This window comes from Pyrus communis, chromosome 13, assembly GCF_963583255.1.
Source record: "Pyrus communis chromosome 13, drPyrComm1.1, whole genome shotgun sequence".
Classification (NCBI taxonomy): Eukaryota; Viridiplantae; Streptophyta; class Magnoliopsida; order Rosales; family Rosaceae; genus Pyrus; species Pyrus communis.
In genome coordinates this window covers 25,149,689-25,175,487 of record NC_084815.1, presented here as the reverse complement: position 1 = coordinate 25,175,487, position 25,799 = coordinate 25,149,689, and the positions used below count along the sequence as shown (strand labels likewise).

Genomic DNA, 25,799 nt, shown 5'->3' with positions numbered 1-25,799 from the left:
ATCGTGGAGATTGGTGTAGCTGATGTCGGGTCGAGAACTAAGCAATTGTGGTTCAGTGAGTATAAATTGTAAACTCTCTCTCATTTTCTGTAATCTATTCAACTCAGATGATATCAACACAAGCTTACATTTCCTTCTATGCCTTCATCTTCTTCTTCTATGTTCCTCTGTAATATAGATAGTTTCAGGCCATTCGTTGTGTTCATTCGCATATACAGCATAACGTTAACGAGAGAAGGTCAGTTAAGCACAAAATTCGTAACCAGCATATTGTTCCTATTTGGGTTGAGAAGGGTAATGAATGAAGGCATCGTATGTAAAGCTTATTTAGAGAAAGGAAGCCTAACAAAGGCTGTAGCCAAATAATTTGAGCTTGTAGGCAATTAACTTGGCTGTACATGTTCAAAATAAAGGATCAATACTTAACCATTTGCCCTAATCACCAAGAGTCAACATGTTAAGGCACGGAGGAGGCTGGGCTGAGCTTCTGCGGTTATTTAAAAAAAAAAAATATTTGAATACATGGAAATGGATTTGGATCCTCTCCTGAACTCAAAAATCTGAGCCTCCTGATCAAATCACACGGGCCGTTGGATTTTAATCCAACGGCTGCAATTATTATAATTTTTAGAGAGACATTCTGTTTGCAGCCGTTGGATCAAAATCCAACAACCCGTGTGATTTGGTCAGGAGGCTCAGATTTCTGAGCTCAGGAGAGGATCCAAATCCCATGGAAATGAAATGGCTAACATAGTGGGGTCACCTTGCCACGCCATAAGATATAATGAATTATTTAACGAAGTTAACGGAAGGAGTAGGTTGAGACAAAATGAATATTCGAGAGGTTAAGTGATATATTTTGAGTTTCATGAGATCACTCTAGCTAATGAAAGTATCTGAAATATCGACCCACCCAACAATTTCATCCGGATGTTGGTAATAATTAGCATGTTAATACATACCTTTTCATTCAGAATTAGTACTCATATATATTCTATCCAAAATACGCATGCAGCATGTATATAAAAGGTAGGCCCTAGCTAGGGTTTGAACCAAGAAAAGGATAAAAAATGAATAATAATTAAACAATTATGGGTTTGAAACCCTAAAAGGGGCAGAGAGAGGTGCAGTATATATACGACTCACTCGAGAATTGAGTCATTCCATCATATAATAATGAGGTTTCAGGAAGGGCTGTAGGACTGTGGCTTATATCTTGAAGATAAATACTGCAACTGATGAGGGAAGAGAAGCTGCCTGCATTTCTTTTTCCCCATGGCAGCAGAAATGGACCCTAGAAAAATTAAATGGAAGGAAGATGCCAAACGAGATAGACACAGTAATTTTGGTAACATGTCAAGGGGCAAATCTCATTCTATATAATACCATAATATATATGTATACATACACAAACATCATATCGCAGACTGTCCAAAAGGACAAATTATTCACGCACACATTTGGTTTTATATGGAATTGATAAGTATGCATCAATATCACATCACATAGATACAATTGAAATTTTGCAAGATGATTGGACAGTAGAGAGTAGATGCCGACTGGATCAAATCTGTTGGGCAAGTGAAACATTAGGTTAATAACAAGAATGCAAGGTAAGACATCCGTACATTAAATCTGCAGAAGAGAGAGAGGTATGCAATATGTTGTTTGTCTCTGGTAACAGGTAAGTAAGTAATATCTAAGCATGGCATGACATGGGGAATGGTGTTGCATGCAATATGGTGTGGGGTGGAAGCATGGATGTGTCAACATACTATTTAAGCAAGATCTGGTTCCATATTAGAGATTTCAGAGTGATAAAAAAGCGATGCACTATTAGTAATCACACTAATAATCAGGTTAGTTAGGGTTTTATCTCAAAATATCTCAGTACATTTCGTACAGTAAAATAACTCATCACGTACGTTTTTTTGTATCTGGTTTTTGATGTATAATTCTTACATTATTCAACATAACCAACGATGAACTAACAAGGTGCCAAAGTTTCAACATGATCTAATCTTATTTAGAGATTTTAGAAAGACGAACCAACTATGTACTATTGATAATCATTCTTATTAATTAGCCCATCAAGTTAGATTATTATTTAAAAATATCCCAATACAATAGTGTAATAAAATAAAATAAATTTAAATTCCTTGTATTTGTATGTTGTGTTTAGAGATTTTCGACCTGAGATTCTATTGGTTATTCAACATGATGGACCTTATAATATGTAATACGTATAGACAAGAGAAGAGTGTGAGATTAATTAAGGGGCAGAGAGAGAGGGCAGGCAAGGCAGGCAGGCAGGCAGTTCGGATTGAGAATAAGTGTGAAAGGCACGAGACGTGAAGAGAACAATAAATGAGAGGGGGTAAAGAAACAAGGGTGATGAGGCTTATGATAACCCTCATGATCGTCACGTCGTTTTTCAGTTCCTACTCCCGATGTCCCTCCCAGAATTCCACGCTTCCCTTTCCCTCATCTTCCTTCCACACACTACTGACCTCCTGCTCCCCTCTTCTCTCTCTCTCTTCCTCCCTCTCTCTGCTTTTTTTTTTCCTTTGTCCCCGTCCTTCTCCACATGACTCTCTCTCTCTCTCTCTCTCTCTCTCTCTCTCTCTCTCATACAGCACATGCAATGACACGCTAGTCTCTATATACTTACATAAAATGGGTTTATTACTATATAACATTTCAGTCTAACAATAAATTCTCATCTATAACGCTACAATGTCAATAAACTCATATAAGTTGTTCTGCTTCAAGAATAGTTCTCTCATTCTAAATTAAAATAACAATAATGTATTTTGCAAAGGGCGCCTAGTCAACCTCATTTCTTGGCTCACTTTCTTGTTCTGTATTCAACCAACACCATAATACTCTTCTCTCTTTTTGAATTCCATATAATAGTGTGATATATAGCTAGTGATCAATCCCCATCTCTGAATGTCTGAAACTCAAAAGTTACATCACTACTATTTCAGCTCAACTAACCCATTTGCCAAAAAACCCTCTCTCTCTCTCTCTCTCTCTCTCTCTCTCTCTCTAATATAGAGCATCAACATATACTAAATAAAACCCGCTCTACTATACCTATATGAGGCAGCTAGGCAGCACCCTATCTTAACCCCATCTCCCTATTTTCTCCATGCCCCCCAACACTACTCTTGCACCATTCCAATCTCCCTTGCATTCTTCCACAACATTCCCATATTTCTAATTCCACTACCACCATCATATTCGACAACTCACATTACCTCAAATGGAAACAATTCACTTTTCATAAATCCTACTCCTCTTGTTCTTGTTTTTGTTATTATTGTAACCCTTTAGGCCATTACATACGGAGAGAGTGAGAGAGAGGGACAGTCACACAGAAACCCTAGGTTGACCAAAATGTGGATGATGGGTTACAATGACGGTGGCCATGGCGATTTCAACATGCCGGATTCTTTCAATGGACGGAAGCTCCGCCCTCTCGTTCCGAGGCCACTTCCATCTGTAAACAACACAGTTTCTTCAACCATCACAACTCCTCCTTGTCTAAACCGATCAGCAATTCATGGCTCTCACGATTTTTTTCCGCAGTATCACCAACTCGCCGGTATTATATATAAACTAGCTACCTTGCTACCAGAAGTAGTGGTCAACATTGACGGTTATTGAGGAGCTAATCTCACATAATCCTCTTCTATTTGTATAAGAAAAAGAAAAAACTCCCTTGCTAGCTTATCTTTCTTTTTGATCTATTTCTGTCTTTTAATTTCTATTTAATTATCGTGTGTTTTTATGTACATACAGCTATGGCTGAACAAAACAAGAGATCGGAGTTTCTCAACACGCCCCAGGTTGTGGTGAGCTCAAGATGGAACCCTACGCCGGAGCAGTTGAGGGCTCTTGAAGAATTATACAGACGAGGGACTCGAACACCGTCCGCGGAGCAGATTCAGCACATCACCGCTCAGCTTCGGAAATATGGAAAGATAGAGGGGAAGAATGTGTTCTATTGGTTCCAAAACCACAAGGCCAGAGAAAGGCAGAAACGTCGCCGTCAAATGGAATCATCTGCCCTCTCTGCAGATCACGACCAACCACTGCAAATATCAATGACGTCTGCAGATAATCAAAAGAAAGAAGAATCATTAGGTACTCATCATTAATCATGTAACTGAACTTACATACAATAATTATACTATTGTAAATTCACTGCTTTACTTTTATATGTTTGTTTTTGTTTCTCTTTTGAGAAAGAAAGTAGTTAATTACTTTGAGATGTTTATACATTAAAAAGTTTTGCGTGGCCTTTTCAGTTAATTCAAATGTTATTAGCACTCTAAAATAGTCATACTACACTCATCTCATCTTTAAATTTATCATTGGAGAGGATTGCAAATGACATTTTGGGAGTGAAAATAAATACCAGTCTCAGTCCGTTTGGTTCTTAATTTCTTGTTTACTAGGGATGTTCTTTTTCAATTAATTTATCCGTGTGTATATATATATAGGGAATTATTATTGGCACTTCAAAAATCTCATTCTACACTCCAAACTTTCTATACATTTGTGAGGAATGTAGAATGAAATTTTTGTAGTGCCAATAATACTTTCCTATATATATATGTGTGTGTGTGTGTATACTTTGTGGTTTGGGAATTGAAAAATATGTACAAATGCAGGTTGTAAAGTCGTTTTTTTTTTTTTTTTGTTTTTCTTTATGTCTGTATATTATAGGGGCAGGTAGGACAGGGTTTGAAGTTGAAGAGACCAAGAATTGGGCACCCTTTACAAACTGCAGTACTACTACTCTTGCTGAGGTCTATTTCAATTCTTCACTACTCTCAATCTTCATAACTTGCTTTTATCAATCAATCAATCAATTCATCTGTCTATCTCTCTTTCTTTCTTCATATATAGATTAGAGAGTACTATGTTGAGAATTAAGCTGCCTCCTAGCTTTAGAGACAACCTGCAGAAGGTAATCCTGCAGATGAAATCAGAAAGGAAGCAGAAAAGCATGAAGAAATGAAAACCTTACTAAAATTAGAAGGAACCTTTTAAATTCAACGGCTAGTTTCCTTTCCTAGTTTTAGAAAGTTTACAGCTGGTGTTTTACTTTTAATTGTACTGAGCATTCTCATCTTCTTCCAAGTGGATGGATGATATCCTCCAAGAACCATTAATGGTCGAAGAGGAGTACTAGGTCCCTAGTTCTAGGATCTGGTTTTAGACCGGCTGTGGTAAGTTATAGTTCTGTAATTTTGTTTTGAAGATTAAGAAAAAATACAGAAAGTCTTTTGCTCTTCCGTCTTCTCTCTAGCAAAAACAAAAACTTATTCAAACGATTAATCAAGTTTGAATCTTTATCAACCAAAAACAATATGCCTGGTACCATTTCAAACATGGTATCAGAGCTCTTGGTCTGATTTCGAAGAAGGGACGTGATTCTGTGAAGATACAAATCCAGAAAGGATTAAAGGTGGTACCTTTATAACCATTTGTGCTGTGCTACCTGAGAAGATGGTCGGATCAAGCTCCTCCGGTGGTGATTTACGAACACCACAATTTAATGGTTCAAACTACGATTTTTGGGCTGTAAAAATGGAAACCATTCTCATAGCATACGATCTATGGGATGTGGTTGAAGTTGGTCTTGCTGGACAACAAACTTCCAGAGAGGAGATCTCTGAGGAAGAAGGAGAAAGCGAGTCTGAGCACATTCCAGTTGAAAGACCAGTTGTTACAAAGGAGGAAAAGATCAAGAATGCCAAGGCTCTAAGTCTTATTCAAGGAGCAATCACTGATGAACTTTTTCCCAGAATCCGAAATGAGAAGACTGCAAAGGGTGCCTGGGAAATCTTGAGAAGAGAGTTCAGAGGAGACAAAAAGGTAAGAGCTGTGAAGTTACAAGCCATTAGAGCTGATTTTGAATATCTAAGAATGAATGATGTTGAATCTCTGGATGACTACCTGGCTCGTTTTTTTGAGATAGTAAACAACTTGAAATCTCTAGGAGAAGATGTAACAGAAAAAAGGATCGTTCAAAAGCTGTTGATGAGTCTAAGCAGAAGGTATAAGTCCATAGTGTCGATTATTGAAGAAACCAGAGATCTAGATACTATTAGGATTGAAGAAGTCCTAGCCTCAGTGAAAGTTTATGATAAGAGGGAAGATTTGCATGATGAAAGAGACAAATACACAAGTACTGAGAGGGCTTTCAGTAGTCTTAAAGTTGGAGGAAATGGAAGTGGCACTGGAAATTTTAAAGGGTCTCAGTATAGATCAAATCCAAAGTTTGGTCAGTACAAGAAGGGAAAGAACTGGGGTCAAAATAGCAGCTGGAATAATGGTACTGGTGGTGGCTGGAACAACAAGTTTCCTGCACACAACAAACAAACCAGTGGCAGTCAAGGGAATGTGAAACCACTATGCCAAGTGTGTGACAAATATCACTTTGGTATATGCAGATATAGAGGAAAACCCAAATGTGGCAGGTGCAGTCGATTTGGTCATCTAACTAAGGACTGTGATAATGGTAAACAAGTTGCAAATTGTGCAAAGGAAGAAGATCTGGTCACAGGAACAATGTTCTATGCTTGTCATGCAAGCTCAATTGCATCAAGTAAGTCTGTGTGGTTTGTGGACAGTGCCTGCAGTAATCACATGACTTCTCAAGAGTCTTTATTGATCAATCTTGATAAGTCAGTGACCTGCAAAGTGAAAATGGGTACTGGTGATCTCGTTCAAGCCACAGGAAAAGGAACACTTGTAGTTGAGACAAGAAGAGGGAAAAGATACATAAATGAAGTGCTGCTGGTTCCAGGATTAGATGAAAATCTGTTAAGTGTTGGTCAAATGATGGAACACGGTTATTATGTTCTATTTGGTGGTAACATGGCTGTGATATTTGATGATAGCAATCTTGAAAATGTGGTAGCAAAGGTTGTTATGACAGGGAACAGATGCTTTCCATTGTCTTTTGAATCTATAAATGCAGTGGCTAGAAAAGCTTCAATTGAAGAAGAGTCAAGGATCTGGCATAAAAGGCTTGGTCACTTGAACTTTAACAGTCTGAAAAGGATGCAGAGAGAAGGATTGGTGCTTGGATTGCCTGCATTATCTGAGATGAAGGAAGTCTGTGAGAGTTGTGTCTCTGGGAAGATGCATATTGAACCATTCGATAAAGAGAAAGTTTGGAGAGCTAGTCAACCATTAGAACTGGTATACACTGATGTTTGTGGACAAATGCAGAATGAATCTGTTGGTGGCAACAGATACTTCATAACATTCATAGATGATTTCTCAAGAATGTGTTGGGTGTATTTTCTAAGGAACAAATCTGATGTGTTCAATGTGTTTAGGAAATTTAAAGCTTTTGTTGAGCTGCAAAGTGGTTTTAAGCTTAAGAAGCTGAGAAGTGACAGAGGAGGTGAATATACCTCCCATGAATTCTTGAATTTCTGTTCTAATGTTGGAATGGAGAGACAGTTAACAGTGGCATACTCCCCTCAGCAAAATGGTGTTGCTGAGAGAAGGAATAGAACTATTTGTGAAATGGCCAGATCAATGATGGCTGAGAAGAACATTCCTGTGATTTTTTGGGCTGAAGCAGTTGGAACTGCAGTGTACTTGCAGAATAGGTGTCCTACAATCTCAGTGAAGGGTAAAACACCATTTGAAGCGTTCACAGGAAGAAAACCAGGTGTAAAACATTTGAGAGTGTTTGGAAGCATTTGTTACAGCCACATTCCATCAAATCTGAGACAGAAATTTGATGATAAAGCAAACAAGGGAATATTTATGGGGTATGGCAGCTGTGAGAAAGGTTATAGGATCTATAATCTTCAAACTAAGAAGATCATACTCTCAAGAAGTGTTATATTTGATGAGAGCAAATCATGGAATTGGGAAAGTAAGCAAGAAGAAACTGTTTTCATGCCACTCAGTTCTGAAAATGAGAATCCAGAGATAACAGAACCAGAAGGGCTTATTCATGAAACTCAAAGCTGTGACTCTCCAAATTTCACTCAATTAGTGTCTGGTGATGAACAAGCCACTGGAAGTAACAATGGCAGTACTAGTCAAGGCTCAACACCAAGTAATACACCTGAGAAGCTGAGAAGCTTGGAAGACATTTATGCAAGATGTCATATGACTATCATTGAGCCTGAAACCTATCATGAAGCTATTGAAGACAATGCATGGAAGGAAGCAATGAATGCTGAAATTGAAACCATTGAGAAAAATGGAACTTGGGAGCTTGTGGAAAGACCTGCAGACAAGCCTGTTATAGGAGTCAGATGGGTGTTCAAAACCAAACTGAATCTAGATGGATCAGTTCAAAAACACAAGGCTAGGCTTGTGGCAAAAGGGTATGCTCAGAAACCTGGCATTGACTATAATGAAACCTTTGCTCCAGTGGCAAGGTTAGATACAATTCGAACTTTAATTGCACTTGCAGCACAGAAGGGTTGGAAGCTGTTCCAATTAGATGTTAAATCAGCTTTTTTGAATGGAGTACTTGAGGAGGAGGTTTACACTGAGCAACCAGAAGGGTTTGAAGTCAAAAATGCAAGTCACAAGGTCTATAAGTTAAAGAAGGCACTTTATGGTTTGAAGCAGGCTCCTAGAGCCTGGTACAGTGAGATTGACACTTATCTCACAAGCTGCAATTTCAAAAGAAGCATAAGTGAGGCTACCTTATATACTAGAACTGATGATGAAGGAAATATGATCATAGTCTCTATATATGTTGATGATATAATATACACTGGAGGTAGCAATACATTGCTCAGTGAGTTTAAAAGGGACATGATGCAGAAATATGAGATGACTGACTTAGGACTCTTACACCATTTCTTGGGAATGGGAGTTCTACAAACTGAGAGAGGGGTTTTTATTCATCAAAGCAAGTATGCAAAGTCCTTACTTGCAAAGTTTGGCCTGGAGGATTGTAAATCTGTGACAATTCCTCTTCCCACTGGTGAGAAACTGAAGAAAATTGATGGAAGTGAGCTGACTGATGAAGGTTTATTTAGGCAGATTGTTGGCAGTTTGTTATATTTAACTGCAACCAGGCCTGATATAATGTATGCTGCTAGTTTGCTATCAAGATTCATGCATGGTCCCACGAAAAAACACATGGGAATAGCTAAAAGAGTTCTCAGATACATTCAAGGCACTCTCAGCTATGGTATTGAATTCACAAGGGACAAGGAGGCTGTTTTGATTGGTTTTTGTGACTCAGATTGGGCTGGAAGTGAAGATGACAGTAGAAGTACATCTGGATATGCATTTAGCTTTGGAAGTGGTGTTTTTTCATGGGCCTCAGTCAAGCAAAACACAGTTGCATTGTCAACTGCAGAAGCTGAATATGTCTCAGCAGCTGGAGCAACAGCTCAAGCCATTTGGCTAAGATTTGTGTTGGATGATTTTGGTGAATTGCAAGCTGATGCAACACCATTGTTTTGTGACAACATGTCTGCAATATCAATGGTCAAAAATCCTGTCTTTCATCAAAGAACCAGACATATAAACAGGAAATATCATTTTATTCGAGAAGCATTGCAGCAAGGATCCATTGATGTGAAGTATTGCAGAAGTGAAGAACAGTTGGCAGATATATTTACAAAAGCCTTGCCTAAAGATCGATTCAATTACTTGAGGATGAAGTTAGGAGTGAAGCCAGTAAGCAGCTTAGGAGAGGCTGTTGAGAATTAAGCTGCCTCCTAGCTTTAGAGACAACCTGCAGAAGGTAATCCTGCAGATGAAATCAGAAAGGAAGCAGAAAAGCATGAAGAAATGAAAACCTTACTAAAATTAGAAGGAACCTTTTAAATTCAACGGCTAGTTTCCTTTCCTAGTTTTAGAAAGTTTACAGCTGGTGTTTTACTTTTAATTGTACTGAGCATTCTCATCTTCTTCCAAGTGGATGGATGATATCCTCCAAGAACCATTAATGGTCGAAGAGGAGTACTAGGTCCCTAGTTCTAGGATCTGGTTTTAGACCGGCTGTGGTAAGTTATAGTTCTGTAATTTTGTTTTGAAGATTAAGAAAAAATACAGAAAGTCTTTTGCTCTTCCGTCTTCTCTCTAGCAAAAACAAAAACTTATTCAAACGATTAATCAAGTTTGAATCTTTATCAACCAAAAACAATATGCCTGGTACCATTTCAAACATACTAGGTAGGTAGCTATATATATGGTCTCCTTTATCTACTACGTACTAAGAATTCCTCAAATCAAAAGCCTCTAAAAAGTAGTCTTATAATGATTAGTAACTAAGATGCAATTAGACCAGAACTAGGTGATAATTTGCATATGATTATTAATAGAATATTTATTATTTGAAAGCAATATGTGTATAATGGTACTAACTACTGAGAAAGATATGTACACACTTTGTATTGTATGTATAATTATAAGGAAGCAAGCTAGTAGTAACAAAAGCTTTGTTTGTTGGGAAATGAAAAGGGTCTAAAAGCTGCATTCCTTCCTTTCTGTCGGGGCTGCTGTTATGAAACTTACCTAGGGTTTGGGGTCTTGTGCTTTGCTTATTCATGTCATTTGGTCACAGACCACACGGATTCTATGGAAATGACTAAATGAGCACCAAGATGGTTGTAAAATGACAATGCTAACCCTACCCAAACAATATGACCCCCCCCCCCCCCCAAAAAAAAACCCTAACTCTACAGTATTTGAACGGTTAGAAGGAGATTGTCAAAATCCAACTACATAAATTCAGTTGTTCAACATACCGATGTATTATATTGTGGAATTTCAAAAATAAGGATATATCAACCTTGATTTGTTTTTATTTTGGCTTCAATGGTGGTTTCAGAACATTAGTTTGCATGCATGCTATGCCTTTAATGTATGTATTAAAAAAATATAATTTCAAATGGGTTTATTTACATCGATCAACAGGAATCTGTTTCAATACAAAGGGCAGCAAAAGCAAGAATGGCAGCAGCGGAGTGCAGGGCGGATGAATGGATCCAATTCGACGAAGAAGAATTGCAGCAAAGAAGAAACTTTGTAGAAAGGAATGCCACGTGGCAGATGATGCAGTTGTCTTGTCCTTCTCACCCTCACCCTCCCACCCACCTCATAAACACCCCTCCTACTTGTGCTAGTACGACAACCAGATCTAGGGCAGCAGCTACAGGAAGAACAATGGACCAAAGTCTCATTAAGTCTCATGATCTCAGCATCTTTATAGCACCCTACGCATCAGAAACTGGTTTCAACATTGAGCAAGATCATGGATGTGAGGAATCTCAAACCCTTCAACTCTTTCCGCTTCGAAGCGGTCATGCCAATACCAATGAATTAAGCATTAGCGAAAAGGATCATGCGGAGCTATCGGCTAGCTTCAGTGCTCATCCTTACCCCTTTTTTGAGTTCCTTCCATTAAAGAATTAATTATAACTAATTATTATGAAACCACTTAATTAATTTGCTTTATATGATCATGAATTAATGTAAGATGATGGTACTGTTACTGGGAGGCGTTTAGATTTTGTTAATTTGTTGGAAAATGGAGGACTGTTAGTTTTTTAATTAAGAAGTTGTTGATGTTACATTTCAGGGGGACTTGTATAAGCGCCATTGTATTGTATGAATGTGTGTGGATATCGAAGAAGGTTGCCTTAAAATGCATCTGGACCATGTTGGTTGAATTAATGCAAATTAACATTAAAGCACATTGCAAGCTTCGACAAGAAAAAAAGTACATTGCAGAGGTTTAATGTCGATCTACACAGATAGACCTTGTTTAAGTAATAGCTGTGGATGTGTACGTGATTGAGAATAACTAACATCGCACAGGTGTATAGGGACGTCATGTATTAATAGTATAACAATACGCGTAAATTGTAATTTTTAGATATTACGAAACATTAAAATAACAGTGTATTTGTGTAATGTGAGTTGTACATGATTGTATTTGTATTCATATATAAGAGAGAGAGAGAGAGAGAGAGAGAGAGAGAGAAGCATATGGGTCCTCGACTGTAGGGATTCGATATAACTGGATGATGGATGCATGGGAGCGAGTATGATGTTGATATGAGGAATCAGAGATCGAACTAATTAATTATTTCAGATGAGAGTGAAAGACCTTGATGTTGAAGTGACCAAGAATATAGGTTTGGGAGCAGTTTTGTTTTTTTGTTACAAAAATTAATATTTGCCTACTATTTTGAAAACTAATCCCGCATTTTCCCCTGACCAAAAGAAACAAAAAAAACAAAAAAACAAAAAAATTCAGAAAAGAAAAAAGAACAAAAAAACAAAATTTTAGAAGAAACCCTAGAGCTTTTCAAACCAAAACCTTTCTAAGTTTACCTACACCACTTAGTATTGTACTTATAAGTGAGAGGTCTTAAGTTTAGTTATCGCCAAAGAAAATTTTGAATCATAATTATTATGGGTAACTCATTGTGAGGCTTAACCCACTCTCCACTCCTTATTGTGAATAATATCGTGTATATTCAAAAAAAGAAAGAAAAAGTTTACATACACAATTTATTCATTTTTTTTTCTTGTCTATAATTTATATATCCAGCAATCAGTCCATGTATAAAAAGTAAATAAATCATGCATGAAATAATTAAGATATAAATAGAAAAATTTGGAAGAGTATTGTAAACAAAAGAGTGTTCATAAATCCCTCATATACCTAAGCTAATATTTTTTTGGAGGTGTCACTTAGTATCACGGTCTAATGATATTTCTCTTCACTTATATGTGAGAGGTCTTAGGTTTGATTCTCGCTAAATGCGAATTTGAACCACATTATTGTTAGCCTATTGTGAGGCTGAGCCCTTCTCCCTTTTAGTGTAGATAATATCGTTTGTTCAAAACAAAACAAAAAAATTTGGAGATGATACCTAAGCTAGCATTTAAAATGAAATAAAGTGGTCAAAATTCTGAATCTTTAGAAAGTAATGTGTGTAATTGTCTTCCCGCAGACCTTATCATATATGAAATCCTAGTCTTGATAAATTAATAGGAGCATATATACAACAATATTAAACAGGTAATGTGCCTAATCCCTCTAACCCTGACCCCTCTTGAAAACAAAAGGAAAAATTACAAGAAAAAAAACTGACATGTAAGTCAGGATGCACTAATTTGAAAATCAAAAGCCAAATAAGCTAAAGAAAATCCGAATGGAGTGAAGCTAAACTACCGACGGAAGTGAATCATGCCACACCAAGGTTTAGGAAGTCAAGCTCATGTTTGCAAAGCTATCCGCAATTAAACACGAAGGCAAAGTTCGTTATGGTTTGTTTCATCAATCACCATCATGGATGGATGGATGAATGGATTGATGGATGGGTGGATAAATGATTTTCTTTCTGTGTATATATACGGAGCATGAAAACTTACCCCGATAGGTCAAAGGACTCACGAGGTCAGGTTTCTTGTGATGATCATGTACATATTGAGAATGTTGTTCCCTTCAGATCCAACCTGATCAGGGCAGAAACATCTATGTAATGGACAGAGATCCCAGCCGAATCTCACCCCACAAAATCTTAAGGATCCAAAAATCTGGATCATTAAAATTTGATACAATGACTACAAACAGGAAGTCATTCTAAAAGTGATAATAATTATAACTGTTTGATCAAATTTTAAGGATCTGGATCTCCGGATCCTTAGGATTCGGTGGGAGAGATCCGGCTGGGATCTCTGTCCCTATGTAATGTTGTATTATTGGTTATCTGTCGGGGCTTGTGTAGGTTCAAAAGTTTAGATTAACATGAAATATAAGGATTAACCGTTGAGCTTTGCTCGTTTATGGTCAACGGACGTACGTACGTACTGTGTGGTCGTGAAAAAAAACCCTAATAAAACAGTAAAAGTTTACGTCCTGGGGATGGGGGTAAACATCGATCAACTTCCCAAAAAGGACGTGTAAACTTAATTAATTACGGCTTTCAATTATTTACTACGATCAACAGCAGCAGCTGTGGGAATCCATTGAAAAATCCAAAGCAGGTTATAAATTCCAAGTGCTTTGTATCGCGTGTGACTCAGAGAAATTATGAAATAATTATTTGGCTAAAAAGTTGCCTTGTATCTGGATTTAATGTAACCTTCACAGCTCACCTTCAAGTTAACGAAATAGAAGGCAAGTATTTAGCCAAATATAATTGTATGAGGCCGTGTCATAATATAAATGATTAATTTTTTTTTGTTTTCAAATTTTCAAACAATTGTATTATTATACCGAGTCGTGTTTCTGACATATTTAAAAATCTCTCCAACTGACATACATATGCAATAAACAGTGCTAATTTGTATATCAATAGGTCTAAATAACTCTAATACGCATTAAAGATCCCTAATCATAAATGAAACCAAATTACAACCCTACTTTTCTAGTAACATTTGACAACAAATGAACTTTTTGAAGGAAGTATTTAGATAGATGGAAGTTGCTATATATAAACGTTGCTTGTATATATCTGGTATATTGTCCTATTTAAGTGTCTAAATTAAACCATTGAGAATTTGTTTATTTGAAAAAAAAAAAAATTGCATCCTTTTATTTCAAGGGAGTTGCTATTCACACACATTTTCTTATCTCCAGCACACTCCTTGTTAATTTATGTCTTTTAATCCTATTCTATTCTTTCAATCTAAAGGCAGAAAATTGAAAGGTGTCTGACCATTACTTAGCACCCTCCAAGGTTTATCAAGATATTTAATCATTATAAGTACAATTAGAGAGAGATCAACCAAGATAATAAACTAAGAGGGACAAGTAAAATGGGAGCTAATCATAAGGTACTTACTTTTTTAGTTTTGCTGGTATCTTGACAGGCTAGCTTTAGAAATTAGAAATGTTTAACAGGTGCAGACTTATAGCAGTAGTAGTACGTAGAATCTCATCGATGTGCTTTTGCTTGACAAAGAGAGAAAGATGGATAAGATATTTACATGCATAAATATATATATATATATATATATATATATATTAATAATATTTGGTTCCTCTTCCTCCTCGGCAATAAGCGTCGTCCTTTTTGAAAACAGGGTTAATTTCTTGCTCGCCATTTAGCTCCCTTTTCATTGTTTGACACCCTGTGTCGGTACTTTTTACAGTCTCTGCGCCTCATCGCTTAACCATTTGCAGACACATGAGATTTCTCACACATATATTTACATGCATTTCAGGTTCTCTCTTTCGTGCATGCAATGATCTGCTTCCTTTTTCTCTCATACCTTGAAATTAGGAGTGTATATAATGATACCCCTTTTGCAGTTTTCACAGTTTAGTGTTAGAAGGAGAAGGATTATCTCCCCTCTTTTTTTCCCTTTCCTTCCCTCCCCTTCTATTTAAATGGTCGCGGTTAAGTCATATCAACATCTTACATTAATTTGTTATAGAAAGAGAAGGACAAAATAAAGAGTGTGAGAAGAAGGGATGGAAAGGGATAAAAAAAGGAGGGAAGATAATCCTAGTCTGTTAGGCAAATGCAAGTGCAGCTTCACATTTCTCTCTCATAAATATTTTTCTGTCCAGAGGGGGAAAGTGAGATTCCTATAAGAAACCAATTAATCCACAGTTTTAATATAATAAACTTTGAAATTCAACACAAGTATATGTTATAAAATTTATAAGTAGCTACTAATATACAGTGGTTGATTCATGATTTGAACTTTAGATGTTTCAATGTTAATGTCCAAATTTTGTAGATATAAACATAGCAAAAAGCATGCAAACAAATTTCGGTTTATTCTTCGATGCATTTCGTCGACACTTGGTGAACTTGTTCTCGTTAGGCGAACCATGTTGTTCGTATGTCAACAGATATTGAAATTTTTCATAGCAATCTGATGAGTACAATTGAGAGCATTTGTCGAGTGTTGTCGATGAAACCTACCGAGTGATGCTGAGATATGCTTAGATAACTTTATATCAAACACTTGATAGATACAAAAGGGACTCGTATCCCCAGAGGACCTTCACATACTTGTTTCCTGGCCTCAGGGTGGTCCTCAAACCACTTGGGTTCCAATGTACATCCACCCTTGTCGGAATCTATATATATATGAAGCCTTTAAGGAAAGGAATTCTCATTTTTTTTTTCTAAAAATGGGGATTAGTTGCGGGCTCCACACCACATTGAACTTTAACGATCCAAACCATCTATTTTTCAAGTTGTACCTCATAGATCATCCTTACAAAATATTAGCCAAATCGGAAATATTTAAGACATCTAATTGAGTTCAAAAAAATGAACGAATACTTTGTTATATAAAAAACAATGAAATTTAAATAGGCAAAGAGTTTCAGATTGAAATGAATTTTTGCAAGGATGATCTATGAATCGAGACTTACAAAATAGACAGTTCGGATCGTTGAAATTCGATGTGGAGTGGACTCCACACCTAATCCCCTTTTTTTTCAAAAAGAAAGATCCCTTTGCATAAAGGGCCTGTAGATAGAGTAAATATAGAATACCAACCAACTACTCTTTGGTTTAGCGATATATTTATAAAGAAACGTCGAATTATACTCATGCATGACAACGAAGATAATATTTACGATGAACCTGCATGTTACTTGAATATGTAAAATACTACGTGCATGGACCAAACAGATCCACGATCCATTTACTCAAATTTATCTGCACAGTAGGACAAACTTATACTAAGAATCATTCAACGAATATAACTAAGACCGTGTGTAGTATGTGTGTGTGGAAGACTCTCTGTCATTACATATTTTGCCGACACGTACCAAACCGTTCTATTTAACTCTCCTTTTGGACCTTTCCCTTCACGATAAAATGCATTGGTAGAGCTATCGACACAAAAGATTGTCCTTGATTTGGCAGTATATGCAGGCAAAGCTTTTTGCCCTATCTTGCATGCACAAGCTAAATGGTCCCCTAGCTATGTATTCACACAGGTGTATGGTATCTCATCATGCATACTAAGTCACAATCATATAGGTACGCTTTTGTGCATGTGTTAGTGGCCCACTTGAGAGAGTAATATTCGATACACGGTATTAGGTCATCTCGTTCACACACAATACAATCAAATAAATTTTAGAGTATTCTAACACAAAAAGGTTTCAAGTTCTTATAAAAGATGCCTTAAAAATGACGCGATCTGAATATCCTTACACAAGTTTTTCTTCTGTTTCAAACCAAAAATACGTTGTGGAATATTGGTAGTTGGTTAAACAAGATGTGACAACCCCTTCTCCCAACAAAGAATGAAAGATAAAGCTAGCCTCCTGTGCCTGTTATATAAATATCTACCATATGGAGTTTGAAGGAAAAAGAAAACAGAATTAAAATGTACGTCGGTAGCAGAGAATTGACCGAGGCTGGTAATTACTGGTAAGAAATCAGCAAGAAGGCTGGGTAGCCGCAGGAGGAGATATTGACAATACCTGGATGTGCTTAGACAAGATATATACGTGGGACGGTGGGAGGGACAGTGAGACCACAAGTTTTTGCCTTATTTGGTTAAATTATTTTTCACCATGTTTTCACTATTTCCTTTCTTATAAACGACTTATGAGGTTGTCTTCTTCTCTCTACACAGACGACTAGTCTGCTTCTCTCTGCTCCATCTGACACTCAATATTCGAATATCTTCATGAAAGTTTCGACCTATTTTATTTATTATTTCTTTTTCCATTGAACTTTCCATGTGAATGTTTATCGTTGCCGGTTCCAAATCCTCAAATAGTCGACAATCGGCTTTTCATTGTCACGTCGAATCCTTATGATAATGAATTCTATATAAAATTACATTTTAAAATACATACAACTGATCCACTTAGAGAAATAACGTTTTGTTGTTGTTGCTGTATTTCTTTTTCCAATGCTTTGTTGCCAGCCATGGTTACATTCAAGGATTTTGAACCGTGAATCTATCCTATTCATGTCCATCACTCTACGCATCTTCACCGTCAGGCTAATCCCAGTAGCTTCAACCACTTTATCTCTGTTTGGCCCAACAAAAAAAAAAATTGAAAAACAATTGTTTCTTTCCTTAAATTCTCCCCCGAGTGTCAATTATTTATCTTTTACGTACGAAGAAATTCACAATTTCGTGTTATTTGTTCTTGAATTTGAGTTTATAGATATTAAATTAGTGCGAGAATGGGAGAAAATTTGAGTCACGTTGTCATGGTAGGTCTACCAACAAGATAATGAAACAGAAGTATATCAAATTATCCAAATAATATGAATAATATGTCAATAGTGACTTAACATGTCGATATGTTTGTCGATATTTGTGGTCAGACTACAACTAGCTGATCAGTCGACGTTACCCAAAATTTTCTCCTACAACGGAAATGCCATCCTAGATAATCCCTCCAGGCCTGGTATAGCCCAAACCCACAGAGCAACAAAAAAGCTCCGAAAGTTAAAACACTGAGCCCAGCAAGAATCCACCTAGCCCACCCACATATCTAGTTCAAGAATTTGGGCCTATTTATATAAAAATTAAGTTATTTGGTTGTGACAGGGCCCATGATCGCATGTCTGAATCTAAACACGTTCTCGTGGACAAAATGCAAAATTACATCATCTCATTCATGCGCATATTATTAACAAATAACAACACATAATGTAAAGCAAGCATGCAAAATGTATTGTGCGTTTGATCATGATCTCAAAGTTAACCATGGCAAGTGGTACAATGGAATGGTACGAACAGTAATTTCGTAAAAAAACCAAAAAGAGATCCTGGATTCAATATTTTGTAAGATGTGAATCTATTTAATCGTGATCTCAAGTAAATTGCAATATTCTGAATCTAAAAAAGTCGGAATCAAACAACTGAGTTTGGTCACAAGTTATCTCGTATTTTTCGTGAAAGGATCATGATGTCAAATTAACGCTCCTTGTCTAATATAAAGTAATTATAATCCTAAAAAAAAGGGAAAAATACAAAAGATTAATTAGTCGAGTAAAATAATAGAGTAATCAACTTAGATTAGATCTCAGATTGCACTCTGCAGAGTTCATTATAGGCGACAATAATTCCAACAGAGTCTATTAGGCCAATAATGAGAGTTTCGAGGTGGCGCACCATCAGAGGCTTGCAGCTTCATATTTTTCATTTTTAATGGCTAGTTCAAATATTCTGCATTCATTTTTTGTGTCGAGTTTTTGTAGTCTTTATTATTGATTATCATATGTTAATAAGTTTTTTATTTTTTTTTATTGTTATAAATTTAACATGTGTTAAGTAATAATAGGGGCCACAAAAATTCTACGCATTAAATAAGTGCAAAAGATTTGATGCTTGCAGTTGATTTTTTAAAATTCCTATTGAGGTAAGAGTTGATAGGGGACAAAGATTTATGTACACGCTCAATTTTGCAAAGTTGCAAACCTGAGAGTATGCCAATTGGTGAACGCATTACGAATCATGCATTCAAGTTCGAATCATGTTTTGTTGTTGTGTCAATATCTAAAACTAATCATGCACTGTTATGTGCTTAGAGGAAATAAGTGTTATTGTCGTAGGACTAAAGGATCGTATTAAAATAGTGAATTCAGCTATGAATAGTGGTTTTTGCTTTTTTAGTGTTATGATTGAATTACCATTTCGTGAAAAAAATGACAAGAAAATCTAACCTGCAACTTTAAATGGGATACCTTTATATGCGAAACAGAAAATGTAAATTTAATATTTATAACACTATTGTTACACTAATGTTAATTCGACATACGGAGATCACCCTATGTGATCTATCTATAACTTCGTCTATATGAGATATTCCAAGTGTAGATAGTCACTGGGAACCATTGTACCAATAGTACCATCACTTTTGTTTATTTTTTCCTAAAGCCTCATGGAGTACCAGTTTGATTCCTCCTACTAGGCTACTGCCATGTGAATGTGTAAAAGTACCACACTATTTATTATTTAGGCTTCTTTTTTCTTGGATACTGACAAGTTCTCCCCCACTTACCCTCTGACAAAGCTCTTGAAGTTTGAGCAGTTTGTCAGTCACCACTCACTTAACTCTTGCAATTGCAACCTGCCTTGTAGAACCTGCCCTGTAGATATTTTTTTATGGGACCCGGATTGTCTGACCGCATAAATAGAGGGTATGAAAAGAGTATGGGATGAAGGGATGAAGAGAGCAGACAATACAGATTTTTTTTATGTACCTAAAGATTGAGATCGATACATTATATGTTATTATATAAATAAAGAGAGATTTGTCTTTTTAAGTGTATTTTCATTTTAATTATAACACCTGGTCTCCTACCTTGTTTCTTAGATACACCGAAAAATTTCTTCAACATTGTGATGCATTACCTAGTCCTCTCTCTCCTCTTCCTATTTCCTTGAACAAGTCTTTTCCAAATTGGTTTTTTATCAAAATGATTATTGAGATTGAAATAACTGTTTATTTTGGTCTATGAAATTTAAAATAAATAGAAGCGGTTCATGAGATTGTCCATCGTTAATTATTTTGATCCTTCAGTAAAAATTCTCTATTAATTAAAAGTATTTTTATTAAATCAACCCCTCCACTTGAATTTATGATTTCTTTAATTTAACGGAGATTTAAAGAATGGTCATTGACGGTAAACAATATTAAAAGCCACTACTATTAATTTTAAATTTTAAAAACCAAAATTTGGAATCATGTTAAAAATCATTTTTAAAAAGACTTCGGAGAGGATCCTTTCACCAAATTATAGGTCCACATTTCAACCTTCTTCGTTTTTTGGGTACAGACATTTCAACCATCTGCATTTGTTCCTCATTTCAAAAAAAAGTTACCCACCATTCGCTCCCGAGTAATTAGCAGTTACCCTACCATTCCCATTTTACTCTACTTCTACCCCCTTTCCCTTCTCTCTATAAAATCCTTCCCCATCTCCATCAATTTACAGAGAAGGCTTTGCAGAAGCAGAGCAACCCTGTTTTCTTCTCTTATAATCTCCGGATTCTCAGCCATGGCTGCATTGCTGAAGACTAACCTCCCCCTCATGCTCCCCACCCTCCTCTATCTCTACATTTTAGGTATGTATACACATATATCTATATATAAGGTTTATGGCTTAGGGAAGTAATTTTCGCACGAACTGATCTCTCTCTGCACACTCTTGGTTATTACTCGTCCTTGTTTGTTCAAAAGAATCAAACGATAAAACTAAAGAACGAGAAAATGAGCGTGCGGAAATCATTTCTCTATAGTCTGTATTTATCTTTCTCAAACAAAATGTGACTTCGTTTCTTGTGCATTTATTTTTTCATAAACCTAGTTGGTTTTCTAACTTGATGATGTTTTTTGTGTGACCTAAATGCAGTTTCGGTCACCTCCGCCACGACAATAACAATGTACAACAAGTGCACCCACCCGGTGTGGCCAGGCATCCAGCCGAGCGCCGGCCAGCCCATCCTCGCCCGTGGCGGCTTCACCCTCCCACCCAACAAAGCCCACACCCTCCACCTCCCCCCACTCTGGTCCGGCCGCTTCTGGGGCCGCCACGGCTGCACCTTCGATGCCTCCGGCCGCGGCCGCTGTGCAACCGGCGACTGCGGCGGAAACCTCTTCTGCAGCGGCCTAGGCGGCACCCCACCCGCCACCCTAGCCGAAATCACCCTCGGAAACGAACAGGACTTCTACGATGTCAGCCTCGTCGACGGCTACAACCTCGCCATCTCCATCACCCCGTTTAAGGGCTCCGGCAAGTGCAGCTACGCCGGCTGCGTCAGCGACTTGAACATGATGTGCCCTGTCGGCCTCCAAGTCCGCTCCCACGACAACCGCCAGGTGGTGGCGTGCAAGAGCGCTTGCTCTGCTTTCAACTCTCCGAGGTACTGCTGCACCGGCAGCTTCGGCAGCCCTCAGTCGTGCAAGCCGACGGCGTACTCCAAGATCTTCAAGGCGGCGTGCCCCAAGGCTTACTCGTACGCTTACGACGACCCCACCAGCATCGCCACCTGCACTCGCGGGAACTTCTTGGTCACCTTCTGCCCTCACCACCGTTGATCTCATCTCATCCATCTTAATTATTTATTATCACCTGGTAGTTAATTAAGGTTTAATTAATACCGTATTACTGAGTTAATGCTCTGTTAACCTTCAGTTTATGGTTTTGCTTTAGTTGCAGGGTTTAAGGGTATCTGTATTTCTGCTATATTTTAATGTATGGGTGTGATTAGATGGGAAAGTGAGGGTATTTTGGTAAAATGAGTTTTCGCAGTTCTCTCTGACTGTGGTCTGAGAAGTGCCCCAGTTTCGGTATCCAATAGTCTGCAGACTGCTGCTGATTTTTCTCTCTTTTTTGTGGTCCTTGATTTTGTATATTTATGCGACCCACACGACAATAATTTTCTCAATCACCACTAAACCACACAGCTTAACCTAATGACAGATAGGAGAGATTTTTTCATAGAACTGAAAATTCAGGTGGCACTTCACGTGTATTAATTCAAATGAAAAAATAAAATATTTTTTTTACTTATTTTATGAGACGTAGAGTGACATTTTGAAAAATTTCCCCATATCTAGAATTCTAGTATAAAAGATTCAAGTTCTCTGAGACCAAAACACCTAACATCGTGCAAATTTTTTTTGATGTTTTAAAGGTGAGACATGTCCTCAAGTCCTTTTCGGGAATGCAGTCAATATGTCGAGTCATGTTATGCACATATCAATAGATGCTAATAGCTTTCGAGCAAACCAGTTAAATGAGCATTTCGAGTCCTAACATTGCGCAAAATGAGGCAAACATTTTATCGACACTTGATGGACACTCCTAGGTTTCGTACCATACATTGGAATGGTCTCTGAGGACCTTCCTAGGCCTTATTTGGGTTTTCTGTAGACTATTTTAAACTCAATCTAAATGAATAACAAATACATCACAGTATTATAATCTAATCTAAATTGCAGATTCAAGATTCGGTACTTATTTGAGGTCCCTTATAATCGTTTGTATTGACATGTGTTGATCCGATAAAAACTTGAATTTGAACGCAGAGAGGAACCATAAAATTTAAGTTGAGAGGATTTGAATTTGATTGTGCTCTACCGAACTTGTCTACTCAAATCTGCAAACTTCCCCTCCTAATTCCTAGGTTAATGCAAGCTTTTGCCATACTTCGCATAAATCTGACAAAAAGGTGGGCAATTTGGAAAAGATACTCGGATCATTTTTCTAGGGATCTTAAGGATCTATTGATCGTTCATCGTATATCGTACGGTCAGTTTTCGTTACGTACTATTTATATTTAATTTTAAATTTTAAAATAATTTCTGATCGTACGATGTACGATTTTCGATCACAATCACGGGATCTGACAATTTGGCACTCGTGCCGTGCACCACCGTTATTTGTCTCTGCTTTGAACTTTGTTGGCATCAATCTATCAATCTTGCTTTTTAGTACTACTGTTCGTCCATGTCTACTCTCTCTTTTTCGGCCCCATGTTCCCCGTTCATCAAATGTTCCATCTTTCATAGACGCAGATTGTCGGTGCTTCTGTTCGAATGTCCTTTCCATTACTTTCTATTTTTTGCGGTTAAATCACGTCAATATTTTATATTGATTTTTTTATAGAGATAGTAAGACAAAAAAAACATAATAGAAATATAAAATATTTACGTGACTTAACCGTGACTGCACAAATAAAAAAAGATGAGAAAGACACCCAAAGGGCAGACAATCTGCCTCCATCTTCCATCATTTTGTGTGCTTGCTCGATAATAATTTAATATAGATTGTCAAATTATTGTAACCTTTGCAGAAGGAACTAAGAATAGGGGTGTGCGGCCTACTCTTTTTTACTTTTCGCATATTTTTATTAATTTTTGATCGTCAGATCGAATAAATTGAAGAAAATTAAAAGACAGAAATTTATAAAAAAAATGTGTGAGAAGTAAAAAAAAGTATATAGATATCACACCCATTAAGAATATTGGGAGAGAAATTTTCTTATGCATTCTAGTTGTATCGTTTAATATTAAATTGTCACGGGTTCAAAAAGTGTTTTATTAATTAAAGAGATAATTGATTAGTATTGCATTAGTTATATAAGAGAATCTCTAAGCTAGATGAAATGGTGCATGTGTTTCTTTTTTGGGGTCTTTTGATATAGGTCCAAAGTAACTAAAAATTAGAACTATTTCAAAAGTCAAAAGTCACTAAAAATTGGACTTATTTCAAAATGTGGTCTATAAAATTGGATTTATTTCAAATTTTCTCTTCTTTTTTTTTAATTTCCTTGTGCATTCTAACATTTTTTTGCCATGCATTGTTTTCTTCTAAATTCGGAGCTTATAATTATCAAACAAAACATATTATATCCTAATTCCTGCAAAGTTCCAAGAATAATAATTATAAAATACTGACATGATTCGTCTTATAAAACAAAAGATAATGCTAGAGAGATATCTTTTTACACTATATTTTGTAGAACACGTGATTTGACAGTTGATAGTTGGATTCATTTTTTTAAATGTTAAAAAATGAGTTTAACTATCAACGACCACATTATGTGGTTTATAAAAATATCATTTGAAAAAACGATTTCCCTATCATTTTTCTAAAACAAATCAATTTGACTCGATCATCTAGACAATTTACAGTGCTCCGATCAAGTATGCATTCCGCGATAGAACCGGATACATATCTTCTCTTTCTTTTCGAAAATTATAGAGTAGACCTACTCACAATATGAAACTTGTGAACGAAGAATAGGATGTGCGGTCAAAGATTCAAAACTCCGGAGATCATGAAAGGTGAAGATGATACGACTGTAAAGAGTGAGGGTTTTGGGCATCTCATTGATTCTACGTGTAGAGGACGTTTTAATGAAGTGTTTGACATATTGCGGACGATATGCCAGGGGTGAAGAGTGTGACAGGATTTGGCTTATGGACAAGTGATAGATTCGCTTTGCAAAGCCGCAAGAATCATGGGGGGTCGAGGATTGTACATATCATGAGGAGCAAGGGGTTAATTTGTTCCAATGCCCACGTCGTATAATTCCATTTTACATGGACTGAGCAAGGAATGAGAGGGAGGTTGCATGAGGGCTTATCAGTTGCTACAAGAAGGAATAAACTTTGGTTACTTCCCATAGTACGCAAACGAAGAGATTTAGACCGTTTAAGAGTAAGAGAAAGAGATGTGAGCCGTTCAAATTTTTGCATTTTTATGAAGTGAGCCAATATAATGGGCCAATAGAAAATGTATGGTTGAAATTGAGTTTTCCGAATCTCTTGGTTCACGTGTTTCGGACACATAAATCCAAAGATCCCTTTAACACAAAACTATGATTCTACTCGAAGCATCAAAACTATCACTTTAAGCATCGACATTTACCACTTTTTGTAAATAAGAAAAATTGCTAGTCTTTACTCTCAATGAACATGAACAACGTACATTTGGGGGGCCATTTTGAAGGGAAAGAGATCATTTCCGAATCTTTCCCTTCAAAGTCCAGGGACCACGTGATCCGAACCTTTAAAATTTAATTTAACGATAACAAATTATTATAACTTTTAAAAGTTTTTAATATCTTCTCTGTTTTTAACTGTTAGATTAAATTTTAAAATTTTAAATTATTTGATTGCTGAGTTTTTGACGAAAAATAAGATTTTTAAATTATAAAACTTTTCAAATATAGAAAGTTTGGAATGTAAAATAAGATTTTTAAAATGCCAATAACAATTTCCTAAAAAAAAACGATAATTACATGTAAAGAATAATATATATATATATATATATATATATATATATATATATATATTGAGTTACCCATGCATT

General features: G+C 36.6%; 2 protein-coding genes across 2 annotated transcripts; both read left to right on the top strand.

Moving 5' to 3' along the window:
* Positions 1 to 3,149: 3,149 nt before the first annotated feature.
* On the top strand, positions 3,150 to 11,642 carry LOC137713820 (WUSCHEL-related homeobox 1-like). Its single transcript, XM_068453176.1, has 4 exons — positions 3,150 to 3,610; positions 3,808 to 4,152; positions 4,738 to 4,820; positions 10,933 to 11,642. Exons 1-4 carry the CDS (start codon positions 3,403 to 3,405, stop codon positions 11,428 to 11,430), a joined length of 1,134 nt encoding a protein of 377 aa, XP_068309277.1. The 5' UTR covers positions 3,150 to 3,402; the 3' UTR covers positions 11,431 to 11,642.
* A 9,213-nt stretch (positions 11,643 to 20,855) lies between these two features.
* Positions 20,856 to 22,306, top strand: LOC137712812 (thaumatin-like protein). The gene is made up of 2 exons (XM_068451979.1): positions 20,856 to 21,042; positions 21,330 to 22,306. The coding sequence occupies exons 1-2, from the start codon at positions 20,976 to 20,978 to the stop codon at positions 22,013 to 22,015; spliced, it is 753 nt and encodes a 250-aa protein (XP_068308080.1). The 5' UTR covers positions 20,856 to 20,975; the 3' UTR covers positions 22,016 to 22,306.
* Positions 22,307 to 25,799: the final 3,493 nt, after the last annotated feature.